This window comes from Juglans regia, chromosome 9, assembly GCF_001411555.2.
Source record: "Juglans regia cultivar Chandler chromosome 9, Walnut 2.0, whole genome shotgun sequence".
Lineage (NCBI taxonomy): Eukaryota > Viridiplantae > Streptophyta > Magnoliopsida > Fagales > Juglandaceae > Juglans > Juglans regia.
In genome coordinates, this window is record NC_049909.1 from 21,309,865 (window position 1) to 21,331,087 (window position 21,223).

Below are 21,223 nucleotides of genomic sequence, written 5' to 3' on the forward strand. Positions count from 1 at the left end.
CAGATTAATGCGTCATAACAACATTTAAAGTCATTACAGTAAATCCAGATCCAAAAATAGATTAGTTTCATCAAAGTTCCATGTTATCTAATCGAGTCAACTGCTCAGTCGGCTCAACCCATATCTTCGCTTCACTCGCCATTAACACCCAACAAAATGAAGAAATAGACAAAACCACAAATTTAAACCAAAAGATGATGAGAAAAACCAAAGTTTTCTTTAGGAACCAGTCCCATTTATTACAGACATTTTTTTTTATACCCCTTTAAAGATCCGCCACCCTAAACAGCATTTGAAAAGCCAAGACTAAAAAAGCAGAGCTAAACAAAATCCTTCACTCTCCAAAAACTTCTTTAGAATTCACTCAATCTTCACTTGGATCACATCCTTCCTCTCCTCCTCCTTCACTTTTGGCACCACAACCTTCAAAACCCCATTCTTCATCTCGGCCCTGATCGCGTCGAGCTTGTAAAGATTCGGAGGTAAATCAAGCCTGCTCGAGTACCTTCTCACGTTCTCATCATCATCCGATTCCTTCTCGCCCTCGCCTTGGATAATCAGAGTATTCTGCTCCACATTCACCTTCACCTTGTCTTTGTCAACCCCCGGCATATCCATTCGAATGTAGAGAGCGTTGTTGTCCTCCTTCACGTCAAAGCCTCGCCTCGACCCAGCTCCCAGGCCTTGCGACGCTGCTACAAATGGGTTATCCAGAAACTGATCCATCAGGTTCAGCACCTGGCTCAGGCTCCTTGTCGGAGAGAAGGGATCGAACACATCTACAATTTCATTCAATACACCAGTGTGTGAGAAATTCGTTTTAAACTCAAAAGAACTGAATCTTTATTTATAAATGAAATTAGCAATAACTTAAAAATAAAAAATGGTCACAATACAAAGTAATTAATATAAACCCCGAAATTTGTCAGCTTCGACACAGGTATAGGCGAACATCAAATTTATGACTGCTGCTCTGCAACCTGTAGAGTTAGTTTCTACGCTTCCCTTTCACTTCCGCAATTAAGAAAACAAATAAAAAACTTATATAAAAGACTGGTGTTTTTAAGTTCAGACATGATACCATAAATTAAATAGCTAGGACGCAACTCCAAGCAAATAAACACAAAATTCAGTACTAGATAATAAGTCAAAGAATGAAACAGAAACTACCAGTGAAGGGGGCGGGGACACCGCGGCGAGAGACTGAACGGTCGGAACGGCGGTCGACGTTGACGGAACGGTCGCGCTTGTCGAAGTCGCTGAGCTGGGGCTCGGAACTGAAGGAGCGAGAAAGAGAGGGAGCGACGGAGGCGGAGCGGAATGGGTTGAGGAGCTTGGAGAAGAGGGCTGGAGCGGTGACCCTTCTAAGAACCATAGAAGATGCCATGGTAGGAACTGCACGATAAGTTCGTGTGCTTGAGATCGGCTAGTTTTGGACGTTGATGCTTTTTCTGGAATGTTAAGGGGGTGTCAAGGAAGGGCTTATATAGAAGGGACGAGAATCACAAGATGAAAGAATAGAGAATGAATTAAAATGGAGAGAGAGGGAACGAAAAGAAAGAAAGTTCTCGAGACGTGGAGAAGAAGGGAAAAGAAGGCAGTGAGTCAGTGAGTGTGAGAAATATGGGGAAAGTTCGAGAGCTCAACGGTGGGAGAAAGTTCTAGAATGTTTTGGGATTACGAGGATAACCTGATCCTTTCCCGTCCTAATTATAATTTTTTAATAATTTTTCTTTGCTTTATATATTATCTTTTACTAATTTACTTATTTATTAAATGATAAAAAAATATTTAAATAAGAATAAATCTATTTGTAAACTTTTGCACTATTGCTGGTTTAGATTTAGAGAGGATTTTTTATGAAATATAAAAATTAAAAAAATATTATTATAATATTATTTTTTCTTATTATTATTGTTTTAAAATTTAAAAAAATTAAATTATTTATTATATTTTATGTGAGAATTTTAAAAAATTATAATAATAAGATAAAATAAAACCCTTTTCAAATCCAAGACCTAGCCAATATCATTTGGAGCAGCATCGTATGAAGGGATTAGAAAAACATATCCAGCAAACTGAGGAAAAAATAAATATTATTGGCAGTGACCTCTAGTACCATTATCAATCAAGAAGGTCCAGAACATATGTCAAGTTGAACCATAAAAGAAACAAATAAAACCACCCTCTTAAGTTACAAAAAAAAAAAAAGAATGCATGTTACAGAAAAAAATGAGCTTGATAATTAGGTAAAAGATAGGAAGATGAACCCATGACCGCACCTAAACAAGTTCACTACTTCCACAAAGCTAACAACCAACAAAAGCACCACCCTTGGCGAGTTACCTTCTCTTTCCTCTCATCATTGTTCTTCAATGATCGGGAAGAAAAAGAAAATCAAGGACAATATATGCAAAAGATCTATTGCAGGCACAAGCTTTTATGCCTTCTTCATTAGATATCCCAAAATTATGCCAATCAATCCAACAATGATGATGAACAGGAAGGAGACACCAGCACCACCCTTGTGGCCTTCACGCCTCAGCAGTTCCTACACATTGTAATCTTTGTGAGATAAGAGATTCCCATAGGAAGTACATGAGAAATAATATCAGAAGCATTGTCATATTTGCTGCAGCAAGAAACTTCACAAAATTCCCTTCCTTCTCTTTTATTTTAGAAAAAGGACTTTTAAAACTGTAAAAAATTTAAAAACAGATTGAGAAAAAGATCACTAGAGCAAAAAAATTATCCTTCATCTGAAGTGGAAACTAGGGAAATCCAAGAATATGGTAGGGCCCACACATATCACAGGTAACAATATGATAGGGCCCACCATTCACCCATACACCTTTTTTTTTATGCATCTTTCCATTCTTTTGTTGGCAAATCCACCAAAAAGTTAGGTAAGCAAGGTCAATCAAAAGCAGCATGCATATAATCATGTCCCTTGTCTAGTTCAAGAGACTCGACATGCTCATATCCTAACACAATTTTCATGTCAGAGCCCATGCACAATGGATATAATTTTCTCTAAAGATACTCGAAACAAGTGATGGATTGTATCATAATCATCCATGCGCTGCGGATTTCTTTTTCTTAAGGGAATATTAACTAGACTCTTTTCTTTTATAGGTGAATATATTAACTAGACTTTCCAACTTCAACCGGAATACAAGTCCCCTGACCCGCTATAATGTACCAATATACCGTTAGCATGAAGAAAATGATGGTTTCCCATCAAGCCAAAGAACATTGAGTAGTCTTCATAACAAAGCCAACTACTTCTCAACCAAAACAGGGCATCTAATGCATCTACTTGCGATGAGTATTTCCAGATAAATAAACACAGTATAAATATGAAGCCATTTTCGGACACTATTACAATACAAGTCATGAGATCAAGGTATATTATGAAACTGAATACACACACACACATAAACAGTGCAACGGATTTCCTACACCCATCACTATTTTGACAATAGACAATCACATTTTATGGACAGCAGCACTCATGATGGACACAACTATGACCATATTTTAAAGGGTGCGTTCACGAGAGAAAAAGAATACAGCCAATCCTTTCAAAATATGGAAAAGATATCAATTCACATATCAAGTACTTAGACATTCCACAGTACTTTATAACAACACAACTTGGGTGAACATGGTAGATCATTTGTTCTCAAAGCAACCACGAACTCTCAAATATACTGCAACAAAAATTACATGCAGGAGCCCCATAAAAAAGAATGAAATATAATAGTTATAATACTATCAAGATGCAGTTGCAGTTATCGCTCACCATTTCCTGACGAAGCTTGTTATTTTGTTGAATAGCATTGTTCTTTTCCTCGGTCAGTTTGGAAATAAGAACTTTTGCCTGCAATTATTTCAGGTATCATCAAGCATAAATAAGTAGCCTTTTCATATGTAGTACGTGTATGAAATTTAATATTACCCATATTACAAAAAATGAATATCCAATTATAGCAGAGGTGCATATTCTTCTTTTTCTATCATGAGCAAGGTAAATATTTTATTACAGCAGAAAAAGGTGAACCAGGTACACATGAAGTATACCCTTTTCTGCTGAAAGAGCTATGAATTCTTGAAAAGTAGAAACAGTAAGAGCAAAAGAAGATTTGGCTCAGCATGTTCTATTTGATACGGGTAGGAGAAGAAGCCAACTCGGTATTCTTAAAAAAATAGAGAAATCAGAACCAAGTCAAGATGATACAGATTAACCATCATTATATATATATATATATAAGAATAATTTTACTGAGTCAAGTAAATAGGCATAGCCCAAGCACACAGTAAGAGTAACACCATCTTAAGCCATTATCCAATTCTATTCGGCAAAAAATAAATATATTTTTTTTATAAGTAAATTAAGAAGTATAATTGACAATAAATAAATAAATATATACAACCAGAACAGGAAATTGAACCCAAGTTTCTTGATTAGCCTCTGAACATTGTGTTTTTCCACATCGAAAGGAGATGAAGCTATTAAGGAGAAGGGAAGAGGTTGGAAAGTAAGGACTCATCACAGAGAAAAATGACTTGTTAGAAATATCAAATATGCAATGCTTTTTAAAATATAAAACGCTTTCCTAAATTTCACCAGGCTGTTCCAATCTCTCAACCCAATTCCATCCATGCAAGATTATGGGAAGGTAACAATAAACTTCCTCTAGAAATACCCATTTCCATTGTGATATGTGAGGAGTGATGGAATTCCTATCAATGGAAGGCACCTAGATGATCTTTCTTGCAGTCATAAAACAGATATTATTGTTAACTATCCAAGGAGTTAACACTACACATAAGTAGAGAAATCTAATACAGAAAAGAGATGGAAGCAAAAAGTGAAATGTTTGTTTCAGTATTTCCTTCCCGATGAGTGCATATCACTAGACTTAAGAACTTTCAAATGTATCAAAAATGATGCCCTCGAAGTTCCAACACCAGAATCTCGTCATCAAAAGTAGAAAAGGAAAAAAAAGTGAACATTATACACGTTGACAAGGAAAATTGAACATGGAAATGAAGAAATGACAGATATACAAGCACTTTCCAATTACAAACATGTCTTGTATAAGGAATTCTTGAGTTTTCTCGTTGGTAGGTGAGGATCAAAGTAATTGAAACAATTAAAGGATTATGGAATCTAATGGAAATCTCTTTTACCCGGTGTCTTCATTGTAGAAGACAGAAGGGGCAAGCAATGCTGCCACTATGAAACTACAACATATTATGACTTTGCATTTTATGCTGAGCACGTCAATGAATTAAGCCACATATGCTTCTGAGTATACACTGTTTATCCTGCAAACTATATCCGAGTAACACACAGAAGATCAAAGACAAACACTTAGAGAAGAATTTTTTTTTCTCATTGGTTACCTCTGCAGACTTGTCTTGAGACTCAAGCTGATCAACAAATGATCTCGAAGCCTGTTATCACCAATGATGAAAGTGAAATCAACATTACCACGTAATTGATTATTACAGTATGGTATCAGACCAAAACATTAACAATTACTTGAGCACTTACATTGGTGAACTCAGCACCATTTGCATTTCCATTCTCAGAAACAGAACCCCTAGGTGAAGACCCTTCTTCTGAGCCTTCTTGTACCGGAGAAGGTGGTTGGGGTGGAGAAACATAAACAACTCTCAATTTGCACTCCTCAACCACATGTCCAGCCTCCTTATTGAACTAAGAACCCCACTTACATAAATTAAAAAATCCAGCATAAACCTCACAAACTCAAAAGAATTTATTACAATGCGCTAGATCTTTACCATTTCTGGGGTAATATCTTTTGTGGTTGCACCATCGTTTGCTTTTGCACTCTGAAGCAGAAACTTGTCCTTGCATTGCATGTCAGGAGGAGCCTCCTTCTGTGCTTGCATGGTAACTAAATCAAGACCAAAAATTTACAAATAATTGAATAAGAGTCAAATTATGAGAAAATAAAAATCAAATAACAAAATGGACAGTATAGGCACCCGTAACATCACATGTGGACCGTGGCAAGACAATTCCGGTGTTCGGACGAACACAATACTTCTTCGGATTCGTCGTTTTCACCTGAAGATGACCGAGTCACATAAGAAAAAAAAACGCAAATCCACATTCTTTCAATTCGACATTTGAAGCTACGTCTTATCTTATTTTATTCAAGAAAGAAAATTACTCCTCAAATATGAAAAAAACTAGGTATATTTATACTTAATTGAACGGGTTTTGTTGTTTTCTCAGGTCCCAAAACAATAAGAATCAGAAGTCACATATTAAACCTCCTGCATTCGCCAGCATTCAACATAGGGAATCATACGAAAAACAAATTCAAAAATCCCAAATCAGGCAACGAGGAGAGCAAGATATGGGGAGGTAAGATTACCTTGAAAGCTACATAATTATCGGTCTTATTTGACAGTTGAAGCGAACACGAGATCTGTTTCTTCAATTCAACTGACGAAACAACCAAAAACAATGAAAATAGAAACAAGTCAACCAAAATGTAAACCGTAGTGGGAAAAAAAATAACAAAACAGATCCGTAAGAAAATGATGGAGAAAAGACTGACAGGGGAACTTGAGTTCGAGAGGTTCGATGCCAAGGAGCTCTCCCGTGTTCATCTCGAAAGCAATGGCTTTGGTTAATGTGAAATTTAGCTTTTTAGATTTTTGGGAATGATTGTGGAGAAGCATAAAGAAAGGAAAAGGGAGGAGATGAAAGATGAAGATCCGGTAGAATCCGGAGAAATCAGGTTAATTGAATCTGTGGTGCTCTTTGTTTTTTGGAAAAGTTTTTTCTCAGGATTAGGCGGAGAGATCCAAACATAGTGCTTCCGCAAAAGCTTCTATATATGGTCGCTTTTCTTTATTTTATTCTATTTTATTTTCAGTGTTTTGTGGAAAAATGAAAATTTACTCTTTTTTAATTTTATTTTTTATAATACACACTTTCTTTGAAAAATGAAACACTCTGCTATTTGCCCTCTGAGCATTCAGATTGAATTATGCATATGCATATCTAAAATTTTATTTACATAATATAAATAGTATCTATATAAATTTAGATTATTATTCATTTTTTAAATATTATTTTATTAATTATTCTCTCTCCTTCATCTCTCTCACAATCCTTTCTTCATCTTTCTCTTTCAACAATATAACAAACTTTTTACCTGTATATTCATTTTATTATTATAATATATTATATATTTTTTTTATTTTATTATATTTTTAATATAATATATAAAAAAATTGATTTTAAAAAAAATTAATATTATTTTATATAAGTCATTGTGAAAGTTTTGTTTGAATGGTAAATAAATATGCAAAAAATGTGATTTTATATATGAATATGCGTAGACTAATACTAATTCTATTAAAAACATAATTTTTTTTTTATATTAATCTTATATTTTTTTATTTTTTTTAAAAAAATGCGCCGTACCTAGAGATAGAGAAAAATATTGATTCAGATAATTAAAATGATATAGGATTTTGGACTGCCCCCTTATATAGATTACTGATCATATAATTTCTGATTTGCCTTTAATAAAGTAACATAAAGGATCATATTTCTGTCACGTAAACAATAATGCTTGAATAATGTTGCCATATTTTGTTATTATAAATCTATGATTATTTAATCACGAAAACCCTCGTGAACCAACTTCGACCATGGACCTTGACTTTGTCGCCAACCACAATGACCTTGAGCACATGATGCATAAATATTGGATCGGTTAATACCAAATTCATAGCCCTAATTAATCGTCCAATAAGAAGATTGTTTCCTCGCAGGTATACAGATTTCTATACATCAATAATTGCTTTAGTTACCTATCCATTTGGGTTTTTATAATCTCTAGTACGTCAGTTAATGACGTAGTTTAATTTGGATAGTGAGATGAGATGAGATGATTTTAGATGAGTTGAATAAATATTATTAGAATATTATTTTTTAATATTCTTATTATTTTGAGATTTAAAAAAATTGAATTGTTTATTATATTTTATATGAAAATTTAAAACAATTGTAATAATGAGATGGGTTGAGAGTGTTTGTATATCCAAACAGAGCCACTTCTATTCAAATTATGTGTTACATCTACCGATGATTAAAAATGACATCAATAATAAGAGTTGTTACATATGCTTAAGGGTATAACAGGTCCGATTTTAAATAAAATTTAGGACCGAATCGGTATATATCGATTTTGTATTTTTCAAAATCGATTATACACATGTTATCCTCCTAAACCGGTACCTTCAATTTTACCTGTTTCCAATCTAGTTCGGTCCGATTTTTCGGTTTAAATAATTTACAAATTTGTCATAAAAATCTGTTTATTAAAAAAAATTGTTTTAAAAAAATATGTTTTATTAAAAATATGTTACTATTTACAAAAACTTGCTTTATAAAAAAAAAAAATCTGCTATGTAAAAAAAAAATCTTTTATAAATCTCTGCTTTATTAAAAAATCTGTTATGTAAAAAATATTCTGCTATAAAAAATCTACTACGTAAGAAAAATCCTGATATAAAAAAACTGCTATAAAACAAAATTTTATTAAAAAAATCTGCAATAAAAAGAAATTATTTATGATATTAATTACTAATTTGTTACTAATTTAGAGTATGTCAATGTATTGATATTATATGTTATACATTATAAAATATATATTATATATTAATAATACGTTGATACTAAATTATTACTAATATTATATACTATACTAATAGTGATACTAATACTATATTATAATATATATATGGCCATAGTGGTAATTATATAATATCTTATATATAATTATAATTCATATTATTATATATATTATATAATATAAAAAAATATTATATATAATATTAAAAATTTAAATATATATTATAGTGAACTAGTCCGGTTTGGTCTGGTCTGGTCCTAAAAATCATAGAACCAGACCGGTTCCAGCCCATTTTTACATTTTAGAAATCGGTTCCAGACTGGACATGTCCAAAACCAGACCAATTCAACCGGTTCAGTCCAGTTCAATCTAATTTTTCGGTTAAAATTTACACCCATATGCTTATAATTTTACACACAATATAATACCTATTGAGTAAACTGTAAAAGATCTATTTTATCAATTTCTTCTTTTTTAATTAAAATTTGAAATTTTATAATTTTCAGTATATTTACGTGAGCATATATTATTATATGAACAAAATTTATAAGTATAAAAGCTTAAAAATGGTAGGTTATAAAATTCCAAAGAGTGACAGATAGCATGGTCCACGGTGCCAACCAATGAATTCAATACTACGTGCCAGAGCTCCAGCAGATGCTGTGCCGCACATTTTGGTGAACGCATTATGTCGAGGTTAGCGTCAACACGTAGAAATCTCACTCTATCCGCCCGGATTTTATTTGGTAGGGCGCATTTGCAATCACAGCAAAAATAATGAAGCCAAAGTAAAAACAGAATAAATAGATGATGACAAAGGGCCACAGCTGCACAGCAATGAGCCCCAAAATAAATAAATAGATGATGACAGAGTCCACAAAACTAGAAATGTATCACTATCACTATCTTTGCTGAGCAGCACCCTTGTCTTTTATGTTGGCAAAAGTAGTCACCGATGTGCTGAGAAGTGAGAATCTGACACAGACACATCCTGGTAGCTGCCTAAAAACAAGATTGCTGGTTTTGTAATCATGGCTCCTTAGAGTTCTCCATAGAAAGCTGGGAATTCATTATTTTTTCATCAACAATGTCGTTTTAATTTATTAAATGGATCAGAGGCATGCAATGGTTATTTTCCAGTTACCATATATGTCACTATGAATATGAATTATCATCGTTTACAGAAGAAAGTGAAGCAAATGAAGAACCAATCTACTAAAGTTCAAATACTTCTTGTATTTGCTGTGCAAGTCTTTCCAAAATCTGTAAAAGAAAATTAGGAAAACATTTTTAGAATAGGACGATCTGATGATCATCTGATACAAAATGCCATTGACATGAATAATTATGTATCTTTCCGACTCACCATTTTGGTGTCCCCAAGTGCAGCTTCCAGTGCCTCGATTTTCTGACGATGCAAAACAATATCAACATCATTCTGCTCAAAATTTACATTATTCGAAATAACAAATGCAAATATCTGCGTAAAACTTACTATCTTTGTGTCTTCAAGTGCAACTTCCATTAATGCCCGGGTTTTTCTTACTGCAAATTTGTCTGAATATTTTGAGCTCACCACCCTTTCCGACTCTTCAGGTCTCTGCATTGAGTCGAATTAAGCCTTAATTCTCACGAGTGCAGAAGAAGAAGGGGCTGGGGATTTGTAAGAGGAAGCTTGAATAAAGAACAAAAATTACTACACTTTCTACATTGTACATTCCTTCATGAAGCAAGATCATTTGGATGCTTAATTAATGAAGCAATGCAGGCAACCTACTCATTTCATTATAGTCTAGTGAGGCCCATCAAACCCAGATGCAAGATTGCAACCATTTCAACCCTGGAAGGAGCCCTGGATATCTCTGAAGCAAAGATTCAAGTCCCCAAAGAGAATCTTCTTCCTATGGTTTGTGTTTTATACAGTGACCAGGGAGAGTCTTGAATCCAATTAAGTACAAGGTGAGAGATATTGGTTACAAAAGTTGGCATTAGGCATTAAGCAAGACACTTGGTGTTAATTTTTTAGGCTGTTAAATGCTCAAATATTAGACAGAAAAATATTTATTAGAAATTAGGTGGATAACTCTGTAAGGCTATAAGCCTATCTTATTTTGGGGGCACCAAGGTAGCACAGATAGAATGATCGTATCATTTGGAAATTAGGTTGCTTACCATATTCTGCATGAAGGCATCTTCTAAAGCCACACCACCGTTTTCTGCGTCCTCATAGGCATGTTCTGTTGCAGAAACTGCCTGTATAAAGTAAATGAAACATTTAAATGAAGTATTATAAGGTGAAATAGTATCTGAAAGATAGAAATCCATTCACATGTTTCAGGGAAGCACATTAACAAGTCTTCCAAAAGCATTGAGGAGTTAAACCTGAAGCTTTTCTATGATATCTGGATTGTTCCAGGGTCCTTTGTCACTTAACAGGCAACCCCCATAGTCAGAACATGTGCAGTTCCCACCCAAAAAGGTTGGTAAATGGCTGCAGAATTGAATCATATGATATTTAGGGAGCCAATTCAAGCACAGCTATTTAAATTTTAGAGAAGTGTATAAGCTGAACTGCATATTGGCATCAACAAACAACGTAGATTATTCAAATACCATTTCATAAGCACAAGACATGTTACCTTGGGTCAATAACTTCAAGCAGCTGACTAATGTAGTTGAAGCCTAGTACCTGAAACCTCACATGTTAAAAGTAAACACTTCCATTTTCACAGGGAAACCAAAAACAAATTACTGCATCTACTCAAACAGGAGATCAGCATTGACAAGAAAATTTATTACTTGAATTTTTGCCATTGTGCGTGCATCCAGAAAGGTCTTGATTGCTTTCCACAGCATCCGAAATCCAGGTCCAGCATTAATGATAAAGAGTTTATTCAGAGTCTGAAAACATCGGCGACCAAATTTAATATGATGCGTGGTGCATAAGCCTGCAAGGCTGCATGTATGTACTCAAGCAATCGGTTCATTCATCTATTCTCCTTAATGTAGTTTATGCAAATACAGATTCATTTGTTTCTCCTCAATATCGTGTACTTCTTCTTACGCATATAGATTACTGAAATGAAGTTTTTTTGTTTTTCCATTAACCTTTATTACCAGTTGGCAAATTACTTCTCTGCTCAATTTCCGTGGATCAAAGAACAGTAATCTTGTAGGCTAATAGTTCTTTTTCCGCCATTTATAGTATTTGTGTTCTTAAGATGCCTCCAAATTTTGTGTGGGCCATCTATCTACAAGAACCATCTTCTGAGTTCTGTATGAACTTGTGACTACGTACTCTAATAATTTATGATCTTGCACATACCTCAGGATAATAATTGCTATCAATCCTTTGAATTTCAGTAAACAGATATCTGGCTGGTTTTGAGAAGTTAGATATTCCCTGAGCAAAAACAATATTTCATTTAGCAGCTGCTACAAAAAAAGTCTTCAACTGATTGACTACAAACATATAACATTGAAGAACGTGGAAAAGAAATCCTCACCACTCCATTTACATCCAAGATACTTGTTGTGGATGCTATATGACTCTTAGCTGCAATTGAACATGAAGGGTATCTCAAATTCAATGTTTTCTCTTGTTCTGACACGTGGTACTTAACAAATCTGTCTATGCGAGTTACTTGCAGAAGGGAATTAAGGTCTACCATCCCAATCCTTTCAATATATACAGGTCTACCGTATCTGTCAATCCCATGATATCCATGGGGATAGTATTTCTTAACCTCTGAATACTCCTCAAACTTAAATTCCTGCATCATGTTCCAAGAACATGAATGAAAGCAATAAAATGTGATGCAAATTTCTGGCATGATTTTGATCCATAAAAGAGTTGTTTGGTTTACCTTGGAAATTGTATCGACCTCGAAATCCTCACGCCACTTGAGATAATTCAAGAACATCTCCTTTGATTTTGAGAGATCGAAGTCCCTCATTCGTAGAAACCTGAAAATCATAGGAAACCAACATAACATGATTCAATCCAATTATGCAGAATGAAACATGTCTATGCAATATTCTGCAAATGTAAAACTACCGTAGAAGAGTATGATAGTCATTGTGTTTTCCCAGCAAATGACCATCAACAAAAAGCAGTTTACGGAAAGACTCAACAAGCTGTTCATCTTTTGGATCATGTGCTCCTTCAAGAACCAATTGCAAGCTTTTGGTCCTTCGAATTTTCTTCAAGGAGTCTCGAAACTTGAACGGGTAAGACATCATTGACTTGAAGCCCGAATTCGAAGACTTGGATTCTTCCTGTGGTGGGAGTTGCCAATGGGTTTCAATAGGTGGATGGATGGATTTAGTCCTCCCCGTGTTAAGCTGAGATTTATTTTTTAAACTCGATGACTGCTCTTCCTCTTTAACACCTCTATATATAACTATCTCCGTAGATCTTTCCTTTGGCGTTTTCATGAGTGAGCGACAAACGTAATGCCCGAGGAATTCCACTTCTCTGTAATCCACTCAAAAACCAATGCTTTCCTCTTACAATTAATGAATTAAGATTCACTTCGGATAAAATGATAACAAGGTTCCTTAAACATACAAATGAAACTATATACAGATACTGATCACCCACGTAATCTCTAAAGAGAGACTTATTCGAGGATTGGAAATATTATGTAGTTTGAAGCCAGAGATACAGGAAAGTGGCAAAACTCAAGATTTCAAAGGGCAAGTCTGAAGCTAATTGTCATCATCGAAGAAGTACCGAGGCATAAAGAAACAGTTTTAAGGGAAACGACGAGAATTGCAGGGAAATTAACACTTCTGTCCTCAAAGAAATCGAAATTAACCCAGTTAAGAATTGACAACAATAGCACCAACTTTAAACTAGATTGTGGGCACGTCGATCGAAAATCGAAGTGCACGTAGTTATTACAAGTGAAAAAGAGTACCAAGCGCAAGAAGAAAGAATGAAACAGTGGCATAAGAAGAAGAAGAGGAGGAGAATGAGAGGAATGGTAGGCAACGATGATAGAGAAGGAATCATGGAAAGCCATGCTTTGTTGGTATGACTCGAATGTTTGACTTGCAAGGAATTCTCATCAGGAAACAATGTTTTCTGCCCAAGGGCGTCAACAGGCTAACCGTAACTGCCAAGCTTTTGCCAGGTTAACCTGTTTAGCAGAAGGATTCTTGGACGCAGCTAGAGGAACCGATGAAGGACCGATAAAACCGGACCGATAAGTGCACTTTTTTTTTTTTAATTTTTTCTCTTTTTTATTTCTATTATTTTTTATATATATTTAAATATTTTTCAAAATTTTTAAAAAATATCAATTTAATAATAATCACATCTTTAATCATTAAATAAAAAAAATCAATCAATTATTTTTATTAATCAAAATTATCGATTCAAATAGCATTTTCTATATATATATATATACACACACAAACTAGTAAGGGTACCTGCAAGGCACTTATATCCCTTATACCTTGCGCCCAATTGGAGGAAAAAAAATTTCTTATAAAAAAGTGAAATCTCTTCAAAGCAGAAGCAGATAATAGTAATAATTTGTTAAATAAAAGCTTTTCAAAGAAAAATTTTGAACAACACCTAATTAAAAACACTATTCTTTACATAAATGGACCAATATATAAAATCATCATTAAGTTGGCAAGTTCTTATTGGTGAGAGTTGCACATCCAAAATCTCCAAGTTTATAAACACCATTCTTTACGTAAATATTATTAGGTTTGACATATATATTGATTCTCAACATGGTTATGAAATAAAAGATTTTATCAAATCAATCTTTTATGAAAATAGATTTATGCAAGTGTTTACTAATGATAATTTCTTTTACCAAATGAAACCAATATTCCAAAATCATACAAACATTTGAGGATGCTGGTTGGAAAATTTTCATTTCTTAAGACAAATTTGATTGTGTGAAAGTAGTGGCCAATCGAGAATATGTTTGGGAGAAAGTTTAGCAAGATGTTGTTTTTTTATGGTTCTTCTCATGCATGGTTGACATGATATCCAACCCATCATCAAATACTTTTCTTTTAATTCTTGAAAGTCATATTCGGTTGGTTTTTCTTTATCACTTAAGTCATATTCTTCTGGTTTTCCTTGTACATCCATCCTAAATCTACATTAGTATTATGTATCTGAATAGTCATTTGATTAAACCGATGCGATCTTATCTTGCACTTAAACTTAAGAAAGTTTACGCGTTTTATGCAATGTGAGGTGCATGACATAATATATACATAATTAAAATTGTTAAATATGGACATGATGCGAAATGACATAATCGTATGTTATACTGGATAACATGTTTACATATATTATGATATGCGTGGTACATAAAAAGTGGTTGTCAAAGAACTGACTTTAATAATAATTTATCTAAGTTGTCGTAATAATCCTCATTCACGATCAAATTACTTACCTCGATGTGTTGCTTCTTGTATCTAACTCTGTAGTTCATCACCTGCATGAAGTATCAAATGCCACTAAATATATCTAGAAAAACGTGTCCTAATAACCCACGTAATTAAATTCATATTATAGAGAATAATTAAATAAATATTCTATTTAATACGAAAATCAATGAATACTAATATTTTAAATTATTTAAATACTATTAACCTATTCTCACTTCCAAATTATAATTAAGTAAAGTATTTAATCCTTATACAAAGACCTATTCTAGTTATAACTATAATAAAATAATTTTATCGTAGGTAACAAAATAACAACGAAAAATCTTTTTGATAATTGACTTAATCATATTTAAATTTCAAGTCCTGGCAAAACTTGTAGGATTTATTTGTGGTTCTAAAATATTAGACATTTTTTAAATTAGATATGATACACTTTTGAAAGTAAAATATTAATGACATAATATATATTTAAAATATGAAGATGTTATAATATTTGTGTTGTTTTTAATCCCAAATGCTGCGTATCACAACATTATAGACTCCACTCTTTATTAAAACACAGCGTATCATTTTCCCCCAGCAACAGACCTCAAGTCTACTCCAAACACTCCGTTTTGTTTAACCAAAACATTGTGCTTCACCATTCTACTACGACGCCGTTTCCAGTTCGACACATCAACTTCACTTCATTTCGTAGTATCTGATCTTCAAGTTCACTTGTTTACTAGACCTCTGTCTTTTTCCTCTTTTCTGTAGGATTTATGTCGCCACTGGGTCTCTAAGAGGTTCTCTCCATTAGTGAACAACGCTGCCTCTTCTCTCCTCACGTCGTCGGTTTGCTGAGGTTCCACAAACAATAGCCGCCACGCTCTTCCTCTATCGATGTATCTCTGTCTCAGAAACCATCTTTTCCACCTCCAGCTCATTTTTTCTCTCGTCATCACTCAGTCCCAATCTATCCTCCCTTTTCTCTATTCCATCAACTTTCCACCAAGAGCAACCGCAAGCTTCCAAAAAATACACAAAACAGCGTGTGACTTCAACAAAGACAATGAAAACAGCAGCCATTAGGTTTGGGTGTAAGGTTCTTTGAGATCTGAGGAATTTCTTGTTTTCTTGTTTAGATCTACACATATTATCGATGGTTTTTTACTTTGGTTTGTTCTCGTTTACATCGGTATGATTTTTTTACTCAATTTGTAGAGATATCAACATCTCACAGATTGTGTTTGGGTTTGGTTGATTTTTTTTTACTCATACCCACCATCTATTGGTTGTCGTCAGATCATGTGTATGGGTATGATTTATTTTTTGTGAATTTTTAAAAATTTCAACAGATTGTGTTTAGCTTTCATTTTGTACAAATCTCAATGTTCATTTATGTAATGGTCTAAGGAGATTTCTGTAAATAGGGGCCAAAAATGTAAAACAACGAGCATATGAAAGAAAACCAAGGGATAAAAAGGGATATGTGAAAAACAAAGGGGCGAACTTGGAAGAAAATGTATGATGAAAAAATACTATTTATTTTGGGATAGACTCCTTTTATGTATAAAAAGATAGAAAAATTCATAAATCTCATACATCATATGCTATCCTTCTTGTTATTTTTTTAATTTTTTTCTTTTATCAAATGAGTGATATATGAATGATGAATTTAATTATTTTAACATAAATAAAATTAAAAAAATATTTTAAAAAAATTGTTGTGTTTAATATATGAGATTTATGAATAGTAAATCTCAAAAGATATATATCACTTGCTGAGTAAAAAGACTCGGCAATAAGTGTGTGGTGTAGAAATATAATTTTTCTATTTTTATGAATTGGATTTGGGCCTACTGCGCCGAAGGGCCTAATCACATCATAAATGAATGGTAATTTTTTAGGAAATTGTAACATAATCAACTAGAACATTGTGCAATGGGCCTCTAATCTCTCGCACCGTATATGTTCTCGGAAAATGCTATAGCCATCGTTCCTCTTACCCTTTTTGCTTCCCGCTTGACGTGGATATACTACGCATGTTTTTTTTTTTTTTAAATGCTACACGCTCCGCTGGGGCTCTTGCTGGGCATGTAGCATTTTTTTATTTATATTTTTTAGTTTTTTTATATAAATATTTTTAATAATTTTAAATATTTTAAAAAATAAAATAAAAATTATAATATTATTAAAAAATATTTTCTTAATCATGAAATAAAATAAAAATAATATTTATTCTACTTTATGATTAAAGAAGTATTTTTTATAATTTTTTTTTTACTTTTTAATTAAAGAAGTGTTTTTTAATGATATTTTAAATTTATTTTATTTTTTAAAAGTGTAAAAAAGTTTATATAAAAAATAAATTAAAAAAATACACATAAAAAAGTACATGTTAAGCCTAACAAAATATTTTTTATAATTTTTTATTTTACTTTGTAATTAAGAAAATATTTTTTAATATATATTTTTTTAGTTTCTGATTAAAAAATTATTTTCTTAATAATATTTTAAATTTATTTTATTTTTAAAAAATATTAAAAAATATTAAAAAATTTTTATAAAAAATTATTTAAATAAAACAGATATAAAATAATACTACAGCCCGCTGCGGGAACTCCCAGCAGGGGCTGTAGCATCGCCCTTTTTTTTTCTCCCTTCCCCCTCCATTTCGTCTTCCCCTCCAGAGTGTCTTTTTTATTTTTTTTTTCCTTCTGTTTTTGCTTTCCTCTTTCTTTCTTCCCATTTCGTCTTCACCCACCATGTCGTATTCCCATTCTTTTTTTTTTTTTTTCCTTTTTGTGACAAGAAATAACAAGATCATCTGTTTGTATTCCCATTATGACTTGAATTGAAGTTCTATTGAAAGATAAATGTTTCAATCTCTAAATAATTTCCTGAAATTCATATGGATGAGCTTACCTGAGTCCAATTCCTAGATGAAACAAAAGCAGTGCAACACAAAAGGGAAAAAAAGCATATTCAACAAGTTTCACAAAGGAAGATTCATGAAGGTTTATCTTCTACATGGGCGGCAACCATTCACGCTGTTGAACTCAACCCAAATGATTTGACAATGGTGCTGATCCTTTCTGCAAAAGTTCTGGAGATTATCTTTTTACCTGGCACGTGAAATGGGTTTGAAACCGCATCTACATATTTCGTCTTCCTTTTTTTTTTCCTTTTCGTTTTTGCTTTCATTTTTTTTTTCTTCCCATTTTTTCTTCCCCCTCTAACCCATTTCATTTTTACAGATGGCAAGAAACAGGGATTTATGGTTTGAATCTTGAAAATGTGTGCCAGTTTCAAGGGTTTGGATGGGAGACGGTCTGCAGAGAGATGAAATGCAGAGGGGAGCGAACCTGTAATGGGTTGGAGGGAAGACGAAATGAAAGGTTGGAGGGGGGAAGGGGGGAGACGAAATGGGAAGGGAAAAAAAAAGGGAAGCGAAAGAACAAAAATTGCAAAGAGACGAAATGGAATGGGAATTTGGGAAGATGAAATGGAATGATGAAGACGAAATAAAATGGGAAAGACGACGTTGGAAGATAAAAACAAAGAGAAGCAAAAACGAAAGGAAAAAAAAAAAAAAAGCATGCCACAATAGCATACTCACGTAAAGCGGGAGAGTAATTCTATACATCAGCCTACACTTTTTACACACCATGTATTTAATTTTTTTTTTTTTTAACTCAATACACAAGTGTGTTGAGTGTGTGATAAATAGTAGGCTGATGTAAATATTTTTCCAAAATGAGAAGAGGGAACTGTGGCTGTAGCACAGGCACTACCCATATGTTCTCGCTTCCGCATCAAACATCTTTTCTTTCATAATTTTGTACAAATTTGTTAGGAAATAAAAAAATAAGAATTATTTTAATTCTCAAATATGTGTGTATAATATATATTATCTATATCACTTAAATTATAAGATTTAAATTTTAAAATTTATCTTATATATTAAATTATATCACGTAAACAATAATATATGGGATAGAAAACTTAGAATTGCAGTACTTTAAAATAATCAAACCCGATCTATCACCCTTATACTATATTCAAATTTTAAATATTTGTACTTTTGAAAAGGAAAAAAACAAAAAACAAAGACTACCAAACAAAACGTTACTAAAAATGAAGGGTAAAGGAAACAAATAAGGAGTAGCTAACAAAAGAGCATAATGGATTGGGACCTTAAAGTGTATCCTTTATAGGCCACCTATTTGTCTTTTATTCTTTGTGTGGCGACAAAGTGCTGAATCTTCGTGCTGCCAAAATGGCACCAACTCTGGCTCTGACATGCGGATCTACTCTGTTTCTTTCCTCTCTTCCTCTGTTTTTTCTCCCCCACGACTTTTGGAATTTGATTTCTAGCTTTCTTTTTCCCCCGTTCGGTGGTTGATCAGGTTAAGCTGTTGTATTTTATTTTATTTTATCTTACCTTTTTTTTTTTCTTTTTTCCCTTTTTAATATATGTAAGTGAGCAATAAGAATTAACCAAAAATGATTGGATTATTATCTTTATAATTTTAATTTTTATATAGAAGTATATCTATGTTTATGATCAAAATCTGAGTCCAAATACAATTATTATAAGAGTTATTCTATGTTTAATATTTGACTTATAAAATTAAAATTTTAAAATTTATTATTTAAATCAAATTATGTTATGTAAATATTTTATTATATATATTATTTATGCCATACTTATAAATAAAGTTTCTCTGATTGTACCAATTATTTATTTAAGACGATTGAAAAAGATTGATGGTGTTAGTAACTTAGTTGGATGGTGCTAAAATAATAAAATTTACCGAAATTTTGATTAGAAATTATGGAATTTAGTATAAATATGAAAAGAAGGCAATTGGGATTTAGAAACACTCTCAACACATCTTATATCATCATTATAATTTTTATAAATTCTCACATAAAATATAATAAATAATTTAATTTTTCAAAATTTAAAATAATAATAATATTAAAAAATAATATTCTAATAATATTTTATTTAATTTTTAATTTTCATCTTAACTAATTTTATCTCAATTCACTATCCAAACCTAATTTTATAAAACGTTGAGAAGCGACAGCTAACGTACGGCGACGTTATGGGTCCTTGTTCACATTCTCTCCATTCTCGTCTGTCCTTTGTTTTAGAATAATGATAGGATTATTATCTTATTACTACCCATTTACTATTTAAATTGTATTTGATTTTTTTTAATTTTTTCTTAATAATTAATGATGGTAAAAAAATACTTAAAATAAAATGATAAAAAAAAAAAAATTGAAATGTGCTTAGACAGTAAGTGGGTAGTAGATGGATAGTAATCCTATCACTATCCTTTGTTTTAACTCCTTGACAATTGTAAACACGGATTCTGTAAGTAAATTTTATAATTTTTACTTACGTAAAATTATAAATATAAATAAAATTTTATTATAATTAATTTTGTATTAATTTCATCGCGTTATATGCATCCTAATTTCATCGCGTTTACCTGACATTTTGGCAAAAAAAAAAAAAAACTTTAAATCCAAATGGTTTTATATTAATCTTCCTACCTAATTTACAAGATGATAATTAAGATTATCTTTATTTTTTTTGGAAGAAAAAAAAAAAAGAAGGCTTTTGCACAACTTCAAATAATTGATGGTTGCAAATTGTACACTTTCGAGGAGTATGTCTGAATTTGTGCATCAAATCAAAATGGAAAACACTATTTTGCTTTTCACTTTGACCGCTTAAATTGACCGTTTGAACCCTTTTTTTTTTTTTTTTTTGTATTTTGTGATTAAAAAAATTATTTTAAGTATATTAATATCTTTTTTTATTTTTAAAAATATTAAAAAATACCCTAAGACAAACCGATAGAAAACTGACAAAAGAGACAATGATGAGGAGATTGGTAGGCGGGATCCTTTCTCACTGACAGATTGTATTTAGTAAAGGATGCTACAGCCCCGCTGGGCTGTAATATTATTATTATTTTATATGTATTTTGTTTAAATAATTTTTTGTATAGATCTTTTAATATTTTAAAATATTTTAAAAAAATAAAATAAATTTAAAATATTATTAAGAAAAATAAAAAAATATATATTAAAAAATATTTTCT

The 21,223-nt window shown here is 32.3% G+C and overlaps 3 protein-coding genes across 3 annotated transcripts; all 3 read right to left on the reverse strand.

Annotated features, from left to right (window-relative positions):
* Window positions 1-157: 157 nt before the first annotated feature.
* Window positions 158-1,619, reverse strand: LOC108985352 (small heat shock protein, chloroplastic-like). The gene is made up of 2 exons (XM_018957627.2): window positions 1,171-1,619; window positions 158-779 (listed from the first exon to the last, which is right to left on the reverse strand). Exons 1-2 carry the CDS (start codon window positions 1,385-1,387, stop codon window positions 361-363), a joined length of 636 nt encoding a protein of 211 aa, XP_018813172.1. The 5' UTR covers window positions 1,388-1,619; the 3' UTR covers window positions 158-360.
* A 450-nt stretch (window positions 1,620-2,069) lies between these two features.
* On the reverse strand, window positions 2,070-6,861 carry LOC108985350 (vesicle-associated protein 1-2-like). The gene is made up of 8 exons (XM_018957625.2): window positions 6,603-6,861; window positions 6,417-6,487; window positions 6,022-6,103; window positions 5,815-5,930; window positions 5,564-5,728; window positions 5,413-5,463; window positions 3,806-3,883; window positions 2,070-2,551 (listed from the first exon to the last, which is right to left on the reverse strand). The coding sequence occupies exons 1-8, from the start codon at window positions 6,724-6,726 to the stop codon at window positions 2,441-2,443; spliced, it is 798 nt and encodes a 265-aa protein (XP_018813170.2). The 5' UTR covers window positions 6,727-6,861; the 3' UTR covers window positions 2,070-2,440.
* Window positions 6,862-9,719: 2,858 nt separating this feature from the next.
* Window positions 9,720-13,624, reverse strand: LOC108985339 (phosphatidylinositol/phosphatidylcholine transfer protein SFH11). Its single transcript, XM_018957600.2, has 11 exons — window positions 12,751-13,624; window positions 12,560-12,659; window positions 12,200-12,466; window positions 12,019-12,096; window positions 11,493-11,594; window positions 11,333-11,382; window positions 11,076-11,184; window positions 10,866-10,946; window positions 10,189-10,293; window positions 10,060-10,101; window positions 9,720-9,956 (listed from the first exon to the last, which is right to left on the reverse strand). The coding sequence occupies exons 1-11, from the start codon at window positions 13,128-13,130 to the stop codon at window positions 9,909-9,911; spliced, it is 1,362 nt and encodes a 453-aa protein (XP_018813145.1). The 5' UTR covers window positions 13,131-13,624; the 3' UTR covers window positions 9,720-9,908.
* Window positions 13,625-21,223: the final 7,599 nt, after the last annotated feature.